This window comes from Telopea speciosissima, chromosome 1 (genome assembly GCF_018873765.1).
Source record: "Telopea speciosissima isolate NSW1024214 ecotype Mountain lineage chromosome 1, Tspe_v1, whole genome shotgun sequence".
Lineage (NCBI taxonomy): Eukaryota > Viridiplantae > Streptophyta > Magnoliopsida > Proteales > Proteaceae > Telopea > Telopea speciosissima.
Window position 1 is genome coordinate 11,603,927 of NC_057916.1, and position 21,194 is coordinate 11,625,120.

The 21,194-nt window shown below is 40.1% G+C and overlaps 1 protein-coding gene across 2 annotated transcripts in view; it reads left to right on the forward strand.

The window, feature by feature from the left end:
• The first annotated feature begins 513 nt into the window (after nt 1-513).
• The window catches only part of LOC122648430 (protein TONNEAU 1a-like), a 45,124-nt gene continuing 24,443 nt past the window's right edge, over nt 514-21,194 (forward strand). For both annotated transcript variants that reach the window (XM_043841647.1, XM_043841652.1), the window contains exons 1-2: nt 514-633; nt 3,887-4,019. In XM_043841647.1, the coding sequence (XP_043697582.1) occupies nt 547-633; nt 3,887-4,019 (220 nt within the window). In that variant the 5' untranslated portion in view covers nt 514-546. The remainder of the gene's footprint in view (nt 634-3,886; nt 4,020-21,194) is intronic.

Sequence of the window (21,194 nt, forward strand, 5' to 3'; positions counted from 1 at the left end):
AACCTACTCTCTATCTATGTTCACTCATTCTTTGCGGGTTTTATCTCTCCTTACCCCTTTTTTCTTGAAAGAGATATGAATTTATTTTTTAATTTTCACCCCACCAACACGTGGACTCATCCTAATACCTATCCTACTCCACACAGTCACATTCCACTGTCCAAATGTGCCCCAAGAGAATTTCAAGGAAACGAAAATAGGTCTTGGGTTTCCTTCCATTATCGTAAGTCCCCCTCCCTACAAGGAAAAAACAGATATAAAAATAATCATCCAACCAAACGAGGCCTTAATACAACATGAAGAAGGGCTTGTGGGCCGCCCAAATTGATATGTTGTTATGTTGTTCAAAACTTCTTTCTGGCTGGAAGGATTAAATCGGAAAGAGCCATTATTTTGGCCTTTTCGGTAGCGTAAGGCATACCGGAGAACCGGACCGGCACTTTATTACCTTACGGCGGACGGAAAAGAGGGAAAAAGAGGGAAAAGAGAGCAGAGAGAGAGAGAGAGAGAGAGAGAGCAGTAGAGCGAGCAAGCCAGAGGGTCAAGATGGATGACTACACGAGGGAGATGATGGACCTCAAGACCCTCGTTACTCGCACTCTCGAGAAGAAAGGTGTTCTTGCCAAGATCAGGGTAACTTTATATACATTCGTTCATTTTCCCCTCTTTCTTAGCTCATCTCCACCCCTTCTATGTTTGTGATACATTTCACATTCGTTTGAATTTGGAAAAATAGGCTAAAATGCATTGGATTTTGGTGGGAACGAGTGTTACAGCGGGTTTTGTTGTAGGTTTTACGTTCCTTAATTGAATCCGGTCATCTTCCTTTTACTAGGAAGCTGGAATTTGGCGCAGTTCTGGAATGTAGTTTGAAACTCCTTTCCCCACTTCACCAATGAGAGAGAGATAGCTAGAAAAAAAGGCAGCATATTTAATTTAGGTTATTATGATTAGAAGGTAGCACATTAATTTAGGTTATAATGATTTTGATTATGGTAGACATTTCAATTGGAGTTGGAAGAAATGTTTTCGTACGACCCATGTGTGACGAGAGAGAGAGAGAGAGAGAGAGAGAGATGGACACTCCGTTTCCTTTCAGTGCTTAAATTCATCAGTGAGTTTGTGAAGCATGTTTCTTTCTCTGCTAATTTTGTCAAAGGGTATTTCTAAAGCCATAAATCATATTTCAAACATAATAAAGGGAATGGATCTTTGTCAGTTCTTCGAGTGCCCAGAGTGATGTGGGTATCTTGCAGTTATTCCGTTGCTACTTTGTACCCTTCTGTAGGTTCACTTCAAGTGCTCTTTAACTGATGCAAGTTCATCTTAGTTGTTAAGTCTTGATTATTCCAATATGAGACGAGGATGAAGAACAAGGAATCTATTGAACCCTGGTAGTGAGGTTTAGTGTCAGTTACACTTATGTTGAGTGGTAAATTCAATCTATGCGTGCGGTTGGACCCTTTTCCTACACATTGTTTGTAGTATTGTTTGCTGATGTCTTAAGTAGATTTCCCTTAAGCTTTATGAGGTGGGAATGTGAGATTGGTCATGCTAAAGTTTTATTACATCAGGATTCAGGAATCGTGGGATTGTTTGAAGTAATCTAAAGGTTCTTATGAATACAAATGTTTTCTTAGATTTAAGTGGTTATTTATCCACATATATTTTAGGCATTGTGTTCAGAGAGTAGAGAGCTCACTTAGGATGTTCAGAGTTTGTGATTAGGACATGTTAGATGTTACACAACTTCTCCACTTCTTAAACAGACATATGCACACAATACTTGCTTCTAAATTCTTAATAAAATATGATCATTTGGGGGGGGGGGGGGGAGAGGAAAGAGCTTAAGGAAGAAAATGCAATGGAAGACTTAAAAAACAGAAAAGAAAGTAAGCCCAAATGATTGAAATGAACAATCTCTTGTGTTTTGGTCCTTCAAGGACAGATGGTACGTGACCTTCATAGTTACAATGGTGTGGTGTAGGACAGGTTTGAGAAACCTAGAAAATTATCCTAACTGAAAGGTGAAAGGCTGGGAAGGGTGTCCAACTCATATATCTCAGCATACATGCAGAAATTCTTAACAAGTATAGTTATAAATAAAGAAATAAACAAATCATATGTGTAGAATTTCATACTAAGTATGCAAAGGAAAATTTAACAAGAGAAACATGCTAGATCAGTACCTTCTTTTGCTGTCCCACGGGTTAGAAGGCTGTGATTAAGTCCTGAAGGTATTAAAACTCGGGTCTCGGTACCAACTCGACTCTTGGAAAAACCGAGACGGGTCGAGACCTCGCCGAGTTGGTGTATTTTTTTTTGTTCCAAGTCGAAGTCTCAACTTTGGGTCAACCCGAGATCTGGACCCGAGATCTCACCATGATCTCGCCGAGATATGTCGAGTTTTGTCCAATCAGGTAAGGTATTTAAGTGGTAGGTGGGTTAAAATACTGGGTCGAAACTGAGATCCAACCGAGATCCGAGATCTCGCCGAGATATTGCACTTTTGAGACTTGTAGGCAGTCTCGTCTCGGCTTTTCCAAAAATCGAGAAACTTGGCGAGATCTCGCGAGTTCTCGAACTATGCTCCAAAGATTGTATCCTCAAGGTCTCCTTGTTGTTGGAGAAGAATATCCAAGGTATTTGGAGACTGAAGTTGAGACAAAATTGGAAAATTTGGGACTTATTCAAGAACTGGTAAGAAATTTAGCAATAATCAAGTCTAGGCAAGAAGGGAAAATTAAGTTTCTTGGAGATTTGGCTAAGGAGGGTCAAGGGAATTTGGGATACCACATCTTTCATCACAATCAGCCCTATTCCAGACAAAAAGGTAAGATTTATTGGGGTTTATGGGCTGCTGTTGACTGTAGTTGAAGAACAAATGGAAGGCTCTTAAGAAATGATAATGGAGGTTGGGAGAAAATATGATGGAACAAACAATGATGGATTTGGGGGATCAAATAGGGATGGTTTGCTGTAGGTATAGAGTTTGAAAGAGAGGAGTGGAAAGAAGAAAACCATCCTGGCTTCACACCATTTTGGATTCACTCCAAGAATTGCATAGAGTCACTCATGCTGCAGAAAAGAGAGTAATCTGACAAGTTCTAAATGCTTTAATTCATTCATTGTCTTTCCATCATGAATACAAAGGGCCTCGGAACATTACACACGCAAAAATAAAAAAGTTATTTCCTAAAATAACTACCTGTATAACTACATATTAAACCTCTAAATAGTTATTTCCTAAATTAACTACCCATATGACTACAACATAATAGCAACACAACAACAAAATAAGATAATAATCTGGCCCCAAATATGAGTAAAACAAAATAATAGAAAGAACTACACATAAGACTAGTCATCTAGCCATAATGAAGTGACTTGTGGGCTCGTGGCTGCATGTGTTTGTCTCCTCTGATAAGTCCTAAATGCTTGAGTGATGTCCTCATCATGAGGTGGTTACATGTGTACCTCAAATATGGGCAATGAACCTGATTTCTTTGGGAAACAGCTTCTCTGCAAAGCGGGGGTAAGGCTGCGTACATTATGATCCTCCCCAGACCCCACATTGGCAGGAGCCTTGTTCCACTAGGTATGCCCGTTGGTCAAGTAAAATGAAGGAAAATTAAAAAAATGACAATTATAAAAATGCCAAAAGACTGAAATTAATAAGCTAATCGTGTTTTGGTATGTGACCTGCCTACTTAAGATGGGGTGGTTGCATGAAAGCATTAAGTGTGCGCACTTCGCCTGGTTTCTTATGGATGCCCTTTTCCCCACCTTTCACTAGCACGTTCGTATTTTGCAATGCAATTTCCTGCTGGATCAGGTGTATTAGTTCATCATTTCCACTGGTTTTAGTATTTGAATTTCTTGTCAGGCTGAGCTCAGGGCAAGCGTCTTTGAGGCCATTGAAGAGGAAGATCGTGTAGTTGAGAACGATGATGGTGTACCGCCCGCACTACTTGGTAGCTGCAATGACCCTGCAAAGCAGCTTCATGCTTCTCCTTCAGGTTCCTTTTCAAGTCCTTGTTCTTAAAATAAGACTTTTTTTTTGTCTTTCTATTTTGGATGTTTTAAATTTTTTACTTTGTTGCCAATCTTAGAAACATGGATATCCCTGATCCAATTTGTGGTATCATCGTCCTTTTTGTGAAGAGAGTGGAGCACTTTTTCCCCCTATGGTGTGAGCTTGCGCATTTATATTGAGTTTCTCATGTGCATGACCATCTCCTGTGTCAGATTTAAGTTGACTGTTTCTAAAGAAAGTTTTCTGTTGTTTATCAGTTGGCACGTGGCACCATTAGCATTAAATAATTACTGACATTTGAGTATATGAACACATCTTCATTTTGGAGACCCGTATGTGGAGTTTTATAGATGGAAACATGATTTTCTGCATTCCAAATTTTCGTACCTTTCATATATTTTTATTGTTATTTTGATAGGCAGTGTTAGACCTTCAAACCACAGGTTTTCAACAAAACGAATTTGATTTAATTTTTGGGTGAAACAATTTTATATAGGATCATATTTATTTATTTATGAAAAAATAATAAAAATCTTGAATTGACGGTAAAAACATTGTGATTTTATCTTTGAAGAAGATTGATGAATCATGGGAACGTCATAAAGTTCAAAAATTTACTTCTCCATCGGGGTCTGTCTGAATTTATGGAGTGCTGCTGCCTAATTGGAATCAACAATCATTTTATATATCAATCAGGCAGGATCTTCTTGGTTATTGAAAAAGAGGTGGCTACCTCACAGAGTAATATGGAGTTTATCTTACATCTGGACTTCTGGTCCTACATAGTGAGTGGGAACCAGCCTTAAGAACTTGGAAGCCAGAAATCATTTGATAGTAATTGGTTTGTGGACATCATCAAATTCCTGCAGAAAAGTCCCTCTCTACATATTTGGCTTTAAGATTAAAGCTTGCTACACTGTATGTTATGTAATCATGAGTTGTAAAGGAATTTTAATGTTGTTGACGTGGGATCGAGGTTTTAAGAATCGGCATGTAGTATAAATCGTCCAGGGTAATGCCAATTTAGATAGTTCTGGACCTGCTGATCCAAGGGTTGGGGGTGGGGGAAGCCTAATAAACAGTGGACTGAACATTCTAGTGTATTGGATAATCCTCAATTCCTCATCTGATACTGGCTTGATATAATGATTGAACCGATCTGACACCAATCTTTAGAAAGTTGTGTGCAATGAGTAACAGGCAAGACTTGAGAAAAAGGACCTGATTTCCATGCAGGCAACATTGGATCTAGTGGACCTACCATTCTTTAATTTGTAGGGCATGGATAACCATGCTGGGCAACTTAGTAAGAGTATTATTGGAATTTTATTTTTTGAGATACAAACTCCTTTTGCACTGCTAGATGTAGCTCTTCTTAGGAGACTTCCTAGTGGTTATGCCTTGCCGCTGATATTTGTAGGTTGGTTGTTGCTTTTCGTATGCTTTACTGAGCTGACTATGCTGGAGGAAACTCGTTTTCTCAACTGCTGTATTGTGAGACTTGGGCCATTTGTTATTTTTTAATTAATGAGTCTCTTGTTTATTTATTGTGACATAAGCTATTTACTTACTCAAGAGGCTCATGGAAAGATTGAGTTTACAAGAAGGACCTCCATATGATCTTTATTGACGTAGAAAAAGCTTATGACAGAGTCCCTAGAGAGTTAATCTGACATGTTTTAGAGAAGCGAGGGTGTCGAGTAAGTATGTGGATATAATTAAAGATATGTATGATGGCATAGTGATTAGTGTGTGTTGAAATAGGCTGCTTACCCGATTGGGGTAAGTAGTCCTACTTAGATTAGGATTAGTCCTACTAGTCCTAGCTGATTAGGATTAGTCCTAGTCAAGTTAGGAGTAGTACTAGTCAGATTATGATTCTCTTTTTTTATTTTTCCCTTTGTTTTATTGTTTTTCCCTCAGCCGAGTCCTATTCTAGCATTCCTAGTTGTAGTAGGAATTCGTAATAGGATTAGGACTGAGGCAACATTCCTATTTGTACTTTGATTAATTGTACTTCAATTCTATATAAATAAAGGGCCTTGGTGATCGGTTAAGATCATTCAAGCATTATTTTTCACTGCTGTTTACGTGGTATCAAAGCCACTTCTGATCTGAAGAAGCAGCCCTCTCGATTCTCTGGTTTTTTCTTCTTCAACTCTCTAAGCTACTGGTTCTCTCCTCCTCCAACAGTCTCGGTTACTAGTTCTCTTCTTCTCCACCACTCTCGGACTCTCTATCTCACTTAGGGCAGCAACTTTGAAGTGAATCCAATGAAGATATAGCTGCTGCCCTCAATGACACCTCACTGAAGATTGAAGACACTGGTGTGACCTAATTCTGTCGGCAGATTCCCTCCATCTTTAGAGATCAAGCTACTTCTTCAACTACAGTTTGACTTCTGGTTCTTTGGAGATTGGTTCCTGCCATTATTGGTCTACACCATTCCTTTATAGAAGACTGCAGCTTTGGATCAAATCTAATTCAGATTCCAAACCTGCGATATTTCTGTATTTTTGTTTTTTTCCTAAATTTTGATAAATTTAGGGTTTCTTATTAGCTCATCCGAAGGAGCTAATTTTTGGAGGACTTCTTCCCCACTACTAGAGGAGCACTCGATCAGTTTTTCAGCCTATTCTGATGGCTGAAATTGCTGCAACTTCAAAACCCATATTTCAGATTTGATTCAATTTTTTGAAGATCTGTTTTTTTCAAATTTGTGGATCGATTTCTGCCTTGCTGAACTATGGGTGATTTTGAAACAACTACTGCTGCTTCTGGAGGGGATGGTCAGCCTAGGAATGACTTCCTTCCCTATGCTGCTGCCATTAAGCTTGATGGTACAAATTATTTAATCTGGGCCAGATCACTATCCTTGACTGTGGCTGGTAGGGGATTCACTGGCCATCTTACTGGCACCACCAAACAACCTGCTGAAGAAGGTGCTGCCCGTACTAAATGGGCTGCCAACGATGCTGTGGTGACGTCATTCGTTTTAAATTCTATGACCACTGATCTATCTAGTCAATATCTCTTCCTTGACACTGTTACTCAGATATGGACTGCTGTTAAGGGAACTTATGGTCGATCAGGAAGTGATGCTCAGGTTTATGAAATCAGGAAAACACTCCAAAACACTACTCAGAAGGAGATGTCTGTCACTAAATACTATGCTGCCCTCAAGTGTTTATGGCAGCAATTGGATCATTATGCTAGGTTTCAACCTACTACTACTACTGATATTACTGCCTATTATTCTTATGTTGATCAGTTTCGGGTCTATGATTTCCTAGCTAGACTCAATGATGATTATGACCCTATCCGGGTGCAAGTCCTTGGTCGGGTTCCTTTCCCCACTTTAGAGGAGACCTTTTCTTATGTTCACAGTGAAGAGACACGAAGGGCTGCCATGATGCTTACTCCAAAAGTTGAGAGATCAGCCTTACAGACTGCTGGCTCCACCCCTGTTACTTCTTCTGACAGTGTTGCTGCTACTACCACCAAAGAGCCTGTGAAGTGTGAGCATTGTCACAAACCATCTCATACTAAGGCTCAATGTTGGAAATTACATGGGAAGCCAGTTGATTTTGAGGCCAAACGTGGTCGTGCTAAGTCTAAAAACAAAGCCAATCACACTGAAAGTGTAGCTCCAACTCCCACTGCTGACATCGGTTTCTCCCAGGAAGAATTTCAGGCTCTACGTCGTATGTTGAACACATCCACTGCCTCTACTACATCTGCTGCCAATTCAGGTTCCTTCCCTGCCCGTACATGTATTTCCTTTGCTGGTCATTGTGCCTCAGTAGTTTCCACTCCATAGATCATAGACTCCGGTGCTACTGATCACATGACGGGTTCTTCCAGCCTTTTTAATACATATTCTTCTGCTTCTGGTAAGGATAAAGTCAAAATTGCTGATGGATCCCTCTCCTCCATATCAGGGAAAGGATCCATTGGTTGTTCTCCTTCTCTTACCCTGTCATCTGTGTTGCATATTCCTAAATTTACAACTAACCTTCTTTCCATTAGCAGTATCACTAAATCCCTGAATTGTAAAGTGACTTTTTTTCCCACTCACTATGTCTTTCAAGAACTGGACTCGGGGAAGACGATTGAATCGGGTAAAGTGCATGGCGGATTGTACCTGCTTGAAGGCGATCCTACACCTACCCAGGCTTTACCGTCGGCATCGTTCTCTTCTGAATTACATAAATGGCACTCTAGGCTAGGCCATCCCCCTTTAGGTACTTTAACTAATGCTGGAAACCAGCATTAGTTAAAGACTGTAATAAGGAAGACTTTTTTTGTAAGCCTTGTGTCTTGGCTAAACAGACACGTTCAACTTATCCTATTTCTAATAACAGATCCTCTTCCTTATTTCATGTTGTTCATACTGATGTGTGGGGTCCTAGTAGGAAAGCTTCCCTGTCTGGACATCGGTGGTATGTTACTTTTATTGACTGCTATTCTAGGTTCACTTGGGTATACCTTATGCGCACAAAAAATGAAGTTTTTTCGTGTTTTCAGCACTTTCATCAGTTGGTTAAAACCCAATTTAATGCCACTCTTCAAACTTTGAGGAGTGACAATGGGAAAGAGTATATGGAAGGTCAGTTCCAAAAATACCTTGCTGCCCATGGAATTCTCCATCAGACCAGCTGTGTTGACACTCCAGCCCAAAATGGTGTGGCTGAGAGGAAAAACCGCCACCTCTTGGAGGTGGCTAGGGCTCTTATATTTGCTCGCAATGTCCCTTCCCTTTATTGGGGGGATGTTGTTCTTACAGCAACCTATTTGATTAATAGGTTGCCCAGTCGTGTTCTTCTTTCCAAAGCCCCTATTGAGCTATTACGTGGCTCTTCTTCCTTTATAGTTCCACCTAAGGTGTTTGGCTGCGTTTTTTATGCCAGGGATACAAGGTCCCCTGGTAAACTTGACCCACGTAGTCTCCTCTGCATTTTCTTGGGATACTCTGCTACTCAGAAGGGGTACACATGTTATTACCCTCCATCCCATAAGACTTTTGTCAGCATGGATGTTGTTTTTCATGAAAGCGTTCCATATTATATGTCCCCACCTCTTCAGGGGGAGAGTGTTAGTGAAGATGTGTTGACTATTGACTCTCCACCTCCACTTCAGTCTGTTTACCATGAATTTGAACCTGTTCGGCCTGCCTCTAATACTCCCCCTGAGTCAGGGGGACTGGGGGAGAGGTTCCTATACAGGGGGAGACTATTTCTATTCAGGGGGAGCAATCTACCCCTGTCCAGACTCCTATCCAGAGGACTATTAGTGAATTTCAGAGGAGGATTGATGCTAGTAACATGAAGACCTATGCAAGGAAACATAAGCAGGTTCAATCAACTGTTGCTCCAGTACCCATCCAATTGCCGAACTTGGATCCAGAACCTGCCTCTCCACTTGGTAATGTTCCTTCTCTTGGGTTACCTATTGCTCTTCGCAAAGGGGTCAGGACTTGCACTCAGCATCCCATATCTCATATTGTTTCTTATGACTCCCTTTCCCCATCCTTTTGTGCTTTTGTTTCCTCTCTTTCTTCTGTTCGTATTCTTAACAATTGGCAGGAAGCTCTATCAGATGGAAAGTGGAACGCAGCTATGATGGAAGAAATGGAAGCCTTGAAGAAAAATAACACATGGGAGCTTGTGGTTCTTCCACCTGGGAAGAAAACCGTTGGATGTAAATGGGTCTTTGTGGTAAAACAGAAGGTGGATGGCACTGTGGATAGGTATAAGGCACGACTCGTGGCCAAGGGGTTCACTCAGACATACGGCATTGATTACCAGGAAACTTTTGCACCTATTGCAAAGTTAAATACTGTTCGTGCGTTATTATCTTGTGCAGTCAACCTTGGATGGGATTTGCAGCAACTAGGTGTAAAAAATGCCTTCCTAAATGGAACACTGGATGAGGAGGTGTATATGGACATTTCACCAGGGTTCTCTTGTGACAGAAACCAAGGAAAAGTGTGTAGGCTGAAGCGTGCACTTTATGGGCTGAAGCAGTCACCTCGAGTATGGTTTGGCCGGTTCCACAAGGCCATGATTTATGTGGGCTATAAGCAGAGTAATGCTGATCACACACTCTTTATAAAGAGGGCTGGTGAAAAACTCACTGTTCTTATAGTTTACGTTGATGATATAGTGGTTACCGGCAATGATGGTGATGAGATCAGACGGTTGAAGTCCTTCCTTGGATAAGAATTTGAGATTAAAGATCTAGGAAAGCTACGATACTTTCTTGGGATTGAAGTGGCCAAATCTTCTAAAGGCATTTTTCTCTCCCAGAGGAAGTATGTCCTAGACTTATTGGCTGAAATCGGGTTGTTAGGCTGCCATCCTTCAGATATTCCTATGGATCCTACCGTTCGACTCAAGGAAAAAGAGGGTGAGCCTGTTGATAAAGGCCGGTACCAAAGACTTGTAGGGAAGCTGATTTATCTCTCACACACTCGTCCTGACATTGCTGTCGCCGTGAGTACTGTGAGCCAGTTTATGCATGATCCCTACTGTTCTCATATGGAGGCTGTTCTTCATATCTTGCACTATTTGAAGTCAGCTCCTAGAAAAGGAATTCTTTTGTCTATGTATGGTCATCTACGGATAGAAGCATACACTGATGCTGATTAGGCTGGTTTTGCAGATCGCAAGTCTATTTCTGGGTATTGCTCCTTTGTAGGTGGAAATCTTGTCACATGGCGTAGCAAGAAGCAAAATGTAGTTGCTCTCTAGTGCCGAAGCTGAGTTTCGAGCTATAGCACAAGGTATTTGTGAGTTACTCTGGCTTAAAGGTTTGCTACAAGATCTTGGTGTTCCTATTCGTCTTCCTATGATGTTGTACCGCGACAACAAGGCTGCAATCAGCATAGCACACAATCCAGTACAGCATGATCGTACCAAGCATGTTGAGGTGGATAGGCATTTCATCAAAGAGAAGTTAGAAGATGGGCTGATTTGTATTCCCTTTGTGACATCTGCAGATCAACTTGCTGATATCTTCACCAAGGGATTGTCTGAAAAATTGTTTCATCCCAATCTAGTCAAGTTGGGCATGATCGACATCTTTGCTCCAATTTGAGGGGTAGTGTTGAAATAGGCTGCTTACCTGATTGGGGTAAGTAATCCTAGTTAGATTAGGATTAGTCCTTCTAGTCCTAGCTGATTAGGATTAGTCCTAGTCAAGTTAGGAGTAGTACTAGTCAGATAATGATTCTCTTCTTTTATTTTTCCCTCAGCCGAGTCCTATTCTGGCATTCCTAGTTGTATTAGGAATTCCTAATAGGTTTAGGATTGAGGCAACATTCCTATTTGTACTTTGATTAATTGTACTTCAATTCTATATAAATAAAGGGCCTTGGTGATCGGTTAAGATCATTCAAGCATTATTTTTCACTGCTGTTTACAGTGTGAAAACCGTGGGAGGTCAAGGTATTGAAAATTCCCAATCACAATTGGGTTACGTCAAGGATTAGCTTTAAGCACGTACTGGTGTGCATTTATCATGGATGATTTAACCAGAAACATTCAAGATGAGGTTCCTTGGTGCATGTTTTTTGCTGATGATATTATTTTGGTAGATGAGACAAAAGCAGGGATTAACGTTAAGTTGGAGTTATGGAGATCAACCTTGGAGTCAAGAGGTTTTAAGATAAGTAGAACGAAGGCGGAGTATATGGTGTGTAACTTTAGTAACACTAAGACGGATAATGAAATGGTGAAAATTGAGGAGAAAGAGATACTGCAAAGTGATTGTTTTAGATATCTGGGGTCAATCATAAATAAAGAAGGTGACATAGAGGATGATGTTTCACATAGAATTAAAGTGGGATGGCTGAAGTGAAGAGATGTGTCCGAAGTGTCATGTGATCGATGCATCCCGTTACGGCTTAAAGGAAATTCTATAAGACAGTCGTACGATCGGCTATGATGTATGGGGCGGAATGTGGGCAGTTAAGAAACGTCGTATAGATAAACTAACTGTAGTAGAGATGAATGTGTGGCAAAACTAAGATGGATAAAGTAAGGAATGACTATGTTAGATCCGATTTGGGAGTTCCTGATACAGGATATGCTCCTCGAAAATCATTTGAGGTGGCAAGGCCATGTTCAACAAAGACATTGGAATGCACCAGTACGGAGGAGTGATTTGATTTAGATTGAAGGTTCCGAAAGAGCTAGGGGCAAGCCTAAAATGACCCTAGAAAAAGTAGTGAGGAAAGACATGCACAGTCTAGGCCTTGTCTCAAGTATGACCTTGAATAGAGCTGATTGGAGAGCTAGGGTCCATGTAGCCGACCCCAGTTAGGTGGGGTATTGCTGAGTTGTTGCACTCCTTTCTTTCTACTATTCTATTTAATATGTTTTCTTTGCTTGGATCCATGTAGCTGACTCTATTTAGTTGGGATAAGGCTGAGTTGTTGTTGTTGTTGAGTCACTAGTTTATTTATTACAGCCTTTTGAATAAGTATGACATGACTTCCTAGGCCTCTTTGGAGTCAACTGGATTGCTCCTCTTTAGATATACTCGACTTGGCTTGCTTCTGGAGTTCTACCCCTTTTGGTGATTCTGTGGAGATACACTCTTATGGAGGTTATTTGGAGCATATCAGCATATGGCAAGAAAGAAATAACTGGAGTTTTCAAGGAGGAAGAAAATTTGCAAAGAGAAATGTGTGAAACCTTAATGGTCTGAACAGCTCTTTGGGAAACTAATCAAGAGTGCTTTAGGAAAATTCCATTTGACTACATCCCAAGGGAATGGAGGAATATGGTCAGACTGTATAGCCCCTACACCTTTGGTGGTTAAACTAAATTTTGATGGTAGTGGCTATGGCAATCTGGGACCAGCGGTATTGGGTAGCGGCTTTAGAGATCATTTGGCAACGCCCTTGACAGCGTCATTGGGCCCTATTGAGAAGGTAGATTCGAACACGGCAGAAATTAAGGGGTGTGATTCAGGGGTTGCAGATCTCCTATTCATTCACTTGGACCCTTCTTGTCATCAAGGGAGACCCAGCGTTTGCTATCAAGTGGTTGTCACAGGATGGTTAAATACCCCGGAGGCTGATTCTTTTGATTAGGAGAGCAAGGGAGCTGTGTCTACAAGCAAATATTTCATTTTTCTTGGAGACCTAGATTGGCCAACTCTGCAGCAGACTAACAAGGCAGGGGTGTGGTAATTGGTAAATAGACAGGATATGTACATAGGGCCGTATCCAATTGTATGGAGTGACTCCAAACTATATGGCCCGAGTTGAGGTAGCATTTATGTTCTCTTGTACATCCTTGTCAACCTTCTGGCCTAATGGAATTTTGTTATCCTATAAGAAAAAGGTGTTTTAAAAAATCAAGTTTTAAACTTTATCTTGGGTGTTTGGTTTGAGTCTAGTTAGCTTTTGTTATTTTATATCAGTTCTTGGTTTTAAGTTTTAATTTTAGTTGTATTCTGATGCTATTATAGTTTGAGTTTTTTTTTTTAAATATTTTATTTTAAATTCATAACTTTTTAAATTTTGATTTACAAGGAAATTATCAATATGTCTTTGAGTATTAAAACCTGAATCAATTAATTTTCACTAAGCTTATTAAAGATTCAGTATTCATGCTAGCTAGCATGTACTTTAGGCTCCTCAAAGTCAATAAATGAGAGGATTGTTTTACTTTGGGGATTGGGGAGGTCATAATTTCTTTTTGGCCCCCTAAATCAAAGAGATGAAGAGATTAGTTGGACAGTTTTTAAGTTTTTTTTGTAGATTCAAAACTTTGTTTGGATGTTGATGTATCAGCCAAGGCAAATCCACTAAGCAATGACTAATCCTCTGACTTTGCCTTACTTAGATACAGTTTCTGCTAGTTGTGTTGATTGACTAGTTGCTCCCTTGGTGACATTTTTAAATACATGATTGATGGATGTCTAGGGAATCTGATATATGAGCTTGTCAAAAATTTTGGGTAGGAAACGTAGGTATTCTAATGGTGGATGATGACTAGAGTGGGATGCATGATAAATACATTCCTCCTTCCCCCCAAGTCACCCTTTCTCATATTGTTGCAATGTTTGAAAATGACTTCAGGAGCTTGAAATGCATTTTGAATTAGGGTTTGTGCCTATAAGAAATCCTTTTGAAGCATTTGGTTAAGGGTGATGGTAAGTGGGTATTACTGTTTCTTGAAAATAGGAAAATAGGCTCATACTCCCCTTTTCAAAAAATGAATAATAAAGGAAAATAGGTTTAGGATTAAAGTATGTTAAATATTGTACCATGAGGAGGAGAGTTAGTGTTAAGTCGAGAGCGGGAGAAGTCAAAGTTGAGTCATATTCTAAGTTAGAATTCTGAGTACTATCGTGGCTATAGGATTTCCCTACTATTCTTCTTTATCGTTTTCACTTTCTCTTCTCTTCTTCTTCTTCACAGACCCAGGTTGTTGAGATCAAGTTTTGTCGCGAGGTGCAAATAGTTAATATTTCTTAGGTTACATTTGGTCCTTAGGTTGATATGGACTGTTTAGGCCTGGACTCCCTGGTAGTTGGCAGTTTGAATGGTCTGTCTGGTCCAAAGGTCTTAATGTGAAACCCGCAAAAAAAAAAAAAAAATTGAACTTTTGGAACCCGAGTGATTTCAGATTTTGGTTCAATATTTCCCATGCTAACCTCAAGCTATGGGCAACATCACATCTTTTTCCTGTGCTTGGCATGCTGGTTTGATGGCCTGCGAAGCTTCTCTCTGTCTTAGGCCGAATCCCAGGTAAGAATCCCATTTTATATGTATATATGTTGTATTTTTAATTAATTAGTGTATTAGAGGCGAGAATAGTAATTTTTACCTAGTGGGACCCCACTGAGCTACGTGTCGAGTCTGCTTGATCGAGCCAGTCATAGGACCTTCCCCTTAATTAAACTCAATGTAAGTATAATTTAAAATATATTTATATAACGTTTTGTACAACCAAATAGAGTTAGAAGGGTATTTTAGTAAAATTGCCTTTGTGGGACCCAGTTTCCCAATGGGGAATGTAGTTCCAGACAGTTACCCATATCCGGATCATCCCTGATGTCGCATGACATCATTCTGTAGCTGGAATAAGGTAATAAATACAAAAGAATCAATTTTAGAAATAATTTATAACCAAATGACCATTTTGCCCCTTAGTGCTTAAGTTTCTATAAATATAACCCTCTTTACACTATTCATTATTCACCAACAATGAGAAGAGGAACCAGAATCGTTCCAGCCTTGGAGAATAAGAAAGAAAGAAGAAAAAGAGAAGAAGAATAAGGGAAATGAGAAGCATACCTTGGAAATTCGTCCTAGACTTGAGTTGGAAGCTTAGAGACCTCCATTAGAGACCTTGGAGCATAAAGGCAAGGCTGCCATCGTCCCTTCTTACTGCTGATTTCAGGTAAGCTCTGAGAATCCCTGCTGTTTCCATCTCCTCCTCCTCTAAATTTGATATAATTTCAGCCTAGACTATGCCTAAATAGATTTCTGCCATTACAACTTTTAATCCAAGCTTAAACAGTGGAAGTTCCACCTAATTTCTTGCTGTCCTAATGCTATTTAGGCTCAATTATGCCTGAATTTCCATGGCAGTACCTCTAATAAGCCCAATTTCTGTCCCCAATGACTAGTCCATGAACCCTAGATAAGAAATTTAGGTTGAATTGAAGAAATTCCTAAATTAACTAACTAATTATGAAATTGGAACCCAAAATAGATTGACCCACCTTGAATTAATGTTAAAACACCAAATTTGACCCATGCATGTCAAGATCTGGCCATTTGAAGCAAAATCCCCAAATTCGGACACTGACTCGGATGCTGTTGCAGGCCTAGGGGCGGTCGACCGGCTCACTGGAAGTTTGCATCCGGTTGCCCCCTTTTTGTGTGATTGTTGGACTGATTCCTTCGGGTTTGACCTAGTTTATTACCCTTACTAATATATGATGTTTTGATGTTTATTTAGGACTGTTTTACTCCATTTTTGGTGCGGATTACTTGGCCTTTTGGGATTCTAACTGACTAGGTTTATCGACTATCTCAAGTAAGGGGATTCAACCTTAATTTCCTGCGTGTTTATCACATTAATTTCAACTTTATGCTAAATGCCATGCTCATGCATCATTACTTCTATACCTGAAGCATGTAGTTTTCTAGCTTTTATTTAATGTATTAGACTGCATGTAAAATGGGTTGCACAAAGACATACTACATTGCATTTGCATAGATTATTTATATGATGTGAATTTATGATGATGGAATTCGGTAATTTATAACTCAGATCATGCTTGCCTCATTATGTTTAGATTGCACTGGGCTAGGTTGATATTCATTACCCAGTACTGCGCCCCTTACCAACAGGGGGAAAGGTGTTGAACAACCTATGGCAGAGATCGATGTGTTAGTTCCGGGATGCCATCTTAATCCCGTGTTAGCGGGTCCCTAATTCCATTTGTGGGAATAAATAAGCGGGGTTGGTTATTTGGGGGTGTCGAGGGTCCGATGTGTTAGTTCCGGAACTGGCGGGTCCTCACCATGGTAGAATGGTTTCGCTTGGGTGACCGAAGGGTTAGTTCCGGGACCGAGGTTAGCATCTACCACTAGTAGTAGTACTTATACCTCATGAGACTTAGTATCTGTGCTAGGAACATGTTAGTTTAGTACATGCATCATGAATTTATTGTGTTTGTATGCTTGTACCCCCCTTACTGGGCTCAGTTGAGAGCTCACCCCTGTGGATATCCTTATTTTTTAGGTGATTTAGTTACTTCTAATGTGAAACCCGGTCAAATTTTATAATAAATTTGAACTTTTGGAATCTGTGTGATTTCAAGTTCTGGTTCAACTTTGCCCATACTAGCCTCTAAGATGTGGGCCTCTTGATTAAGAAATTCAGACCTATCTCATGACTCAAATCCAGTAAAGGCATTCCGATCACCCAACTACCGTGGTCTTAAATGAGTCCGAGGTGTCTAGCGGAAGACAACACATAAGCTCGCATGCTTGGATTGATGGCCTCGCGAAGCCTCTCTCTGTCTTAGGCCGAATCCCAGGTAAGAATCCCATTTTATATGTATGTATGTTGTATTTTTAATTAATTAGTGTATCAGGGGTAGAATAGTAATTTTTACCTTGTGGGACCCCGCACCAGAGCTACTTGTGTCAGGTCTGCTAGCTGGACAGGCTGCAGGAACTCCCCCTTAATTAAACTCAATGTAAGTATAGTTTAAAATATATTTATATAACGTTTTGTACAACCAAATAGAGTTAGAAAGGAATTTTAGTAAAATTGACCATGTGGGACCCACCTTCCCAGTAGGCAATGCTGTCCCCGATAGTTACCCGTACTCGGATGACCTTTAATGTCGCCCGGCATCAAGTTATGGATAGAATAGACCAATAAATACGAATTCAGGTTTATAAACTATTTTAGAAATTAGTTTAAATCTAATTTCTATCCAAAAGACAGATTTACCCCTTAGTGCTTAAGTAGTTAGATAAATATCAAAAGCCTTTCCAATTGATCACTATTCACAAGTCTAAGGGAGCTAAAGAAATTCGTTCCAGCTTGGGAGAGAAGGAAAGAAAGAGGAAAAGAGAAGAGAAGAAGAGAGGGAAAAAAGGGAAGCTTACCTTAGGGCTTGTCTTCAACACTTGGAGTTGAACCAAGAATCTCCATTAGAAAGCTGCCTGCACTCTAAATCTGTTCTTATAACTGAGGTAAGCCTTGGATACTGGCTGTCTTCCTCTTTATTTCTCTTCTTCTCCATCTCTAGTTCACCTATTAAGAATTTCTGCCATTAAAGCTTGGAGACCAAGCTTAGGTTTGTGAAATTGAGCATAATTAGACTGATTTGAAACAGTTTTTGACTCTCTAAGACCTGAAATTTGGGAAATTACCAAGTCTGAAAGTTGTATTGCTGTTCTTGATGGCAATTTATAAACCCTAAACTAATTAATTAGGTTTAATTGAATAATTACCAAAATTATGAAGTTATTTATGAAATTGAACACCCAAAATAGATTGACCCACCTTGAATTAATGTTAAAACTCTTAATTTGGGCCATACATGCAAAATCGGCGATTGAAGCAAAACCCCAAATTGACGGCGGCCGGATCTTATTGCGGGCAGGGCGGTTGGCCGGCTCCACTGGAGTCGCATCCGGCTCCCCATTTTGTGCCCTTATGACCTAGACCCTTGGGACTTAACCTTGGACCATCCCAGAACCTATTCGTGGTGTTTGGTATGTTGTTTAGGGTTGTTTCTCACTATTTTAGTCGGTTTGTTGGATTGTTGGTGGGTAAGCGACTCAGGATTCCTTCGATAACTAATCTATAATATTATTGTCTCATATTTAGATTTGTCTTGTCGTTCTTGCTGCTTATTGAAGTTTATTCACCTAGGCTAACTTCTGAAGTACGGTAAGGGATTCGACCTTAATTTCTGCGTGTTTATCACGTTAATTTCAATTTTATCTTTGAATGCCATGCTCATACATCATTACCTGTGCCTGGAGCATGTAGTTTTCTAGCTTTTAATTTAATGCATTAGATGTCATGTAAAATAAGTTGCAAAAAAACATACTGCATTGCATTTGCATTGATTATTTATATGATGTGAATTTATGATGATGGAATTCGGTTATTTATAACTCGGATCATGCTTGTCTCATCATGTTTATTGCATTGGGCTAGGTTGATATTCATTACCCGATCTGCGCCCCTTACCAACAAGGGGAAAGGTGTTGGACAACCTGTGCGAGAGACCGATGTGTTAGTTAGGGATGCCATCTTCATCCCGTGTTAGCGGGTCCCTAATTCGCCGTGGGAATAAGCAGGCAGGGTTGGTCATTTGGGAGTCTCGGGGTCCGATGTGTTAATTCCGAAGCGGCGGGTCCTCACGTGGTAGAATGGTTTCGCTCGGGTGACCGAAGGGTTAGTTAGGGACCGAGGTTAGCATCTACCAGCTAGAGAGTACTTATACCCATGAGACTTAGTATCTGTGCTAGGAACATGTTAGTTTAGCACATGCATCGTGGATTTATTGTGTTTGTATGCTTGTACCCCCCCTCTGGGCTCGATTAAGAGCTACTTTATAGATATCCTTATTTTTCAGGTGATTTGAATTCTCGCTAATGTTGGATTTGCGGTTGGAGTTTGAAGTGCACGATATTTCGTGCGCACGTGATGATTGGGCGACCTCGATCTTGGCACGATAGTCCAGGCTACCTCCCCCTCTTTTATGCTTTATAAATGCTTTATATAGTTATAGAATAGTTTCTTGTATACTTTTACTCTGTGCTACCTTTGAGAACTGTATAGTTGTATCACAAACCTTATCATTTATATAAATGAAATATCATTTAGATTTCTCTTCTAATGATGTTATCTCTATTAATTAAATTGTTTCCGCTACCTCTGATTACTGTATCTGTGAGCAATGATTGTGAATAGGGTACTGCACTTGTGATCCTTGGGGATTGGTTGGATGTCAGAGACATCCCGCCACACTTGGCCCTTAATAACCGGGCCGGGGTGTGACATCTAATGTTGGATTTGCGGCGCTGGAGTTTGAAGTGCACGATATTTCGTGCGCACGTGATGATTGCACAACCTCCTGATCTTGGCCTGATAGTTTAGGCTACCTCCCCACTCTTTTATGCTTTATATATGCTTTATATAGTTATAGTATAGTTTCTTGTATACTTTTACTTTGTGGTACCTTTGAGAACTGTATAGTTGTATCACAAGTCTTATCGTTTATATAAATGAAATATCAGTTAGACTTCTCTTACTAATGATGTTATCTCTATTAATTAAATTGTTTCCGCTGCCTCTGATTACTGTATCTGTGAGCAATGATTGTGAATAGGGTACTGCACTTGTGATCCTTGGGGATTGGTTGGATGTCAGAGACATCACTACACTTGGCCCTTAATAACCGGACCGGGGTGTGACACTTAATGCATTCCTTCCTTAAGGTATGCAACTTGAAAGTGGAAACACACTGCTTTAAGGTTCTTGAAGATTTCTTTGTTTGATTTCCTTTTTGGAAGGGCTTGGATGAATTCCTTCCCTCCCACCCCTTGCCTCCCAGAAAAGGGGTCACCCTTTCTCATATTGTTATAATGTTTGGAAATGTCTTTAGGAGCTTAAAACACACTTTGAATTAGGGTTTGTGCCTTTAAGAAATCCTTTGAAGCATTTGGTTAAGGGTGGGTATTACTATTTCAAGAAAATAGGAAAATAGGCTCGTACTTTTTCAAAAAATGAAAAAAAAGGAAAATAGGTTGAGGATTAAGGTGCGAATCAAAGGAGAGGTTATAGGATTGAGGTCTGACAATGATCGGGGCTGAGAAAACAAATTTTGTTTTTTGTTTCAACAAGGTTTTGGATGTTGGACCATTCTGGCCTATCAGTTGGACAGCCAATTGCCTTGGCCAAGGTTTGATCTTTTTTGCCCATTGATGGCTGGGATGTACAAGGAAATATATGTTTAAACAGTGCTGAATGGAGAAAAAGGATTCATGTGGCTGAACCCCTTGATTGGGATAATGCTTAGTTCAGTTAAGTTGAGCTGATTGGGTAAGATTAGCATGATATAGTGTATAAAGTGAACAACAATCTTGATAATGCACTAGCAGCACTTATTGTGTGGTGGCCAGGGTTTTAGCTTTGACGTCTAATGCATCCTCAATTCAAGTCCCATCATTTATATGGAGTTGTGGGCTATAAAATTTTTTAATTATAATAGACACCACATTCCACTTGTCAGAACTCGACACCATGACCCAATTGTTTGGACCTTGTGTTTCGTTGAGCAGTTAAATAGCTAATTGTGTATAAAGTGATTATTTTAGGTATTTGGGCTCAATCATAAATAAAGAAGGTGATATAGAGGATGGTGTTTCACATAGAATTAAAATAGGATGGATGTAGTGGAGAGGTGCGTCCGGAGTGTTGTGTGATCGGCCTTGGTGCAATGGTAAATGTTGCTCCATTGTGAACAAGTGGTCACGGGGTTGAGTCTGGAGACAGCCTCTCTGCGAAAGCAGGGGTAAGGCTGCATACATTATGACCCTCCCCAGACCCCGCAGTGGCGGGAGCCTTGTGCACTAGGCAAACCTTTTTTTTAATAT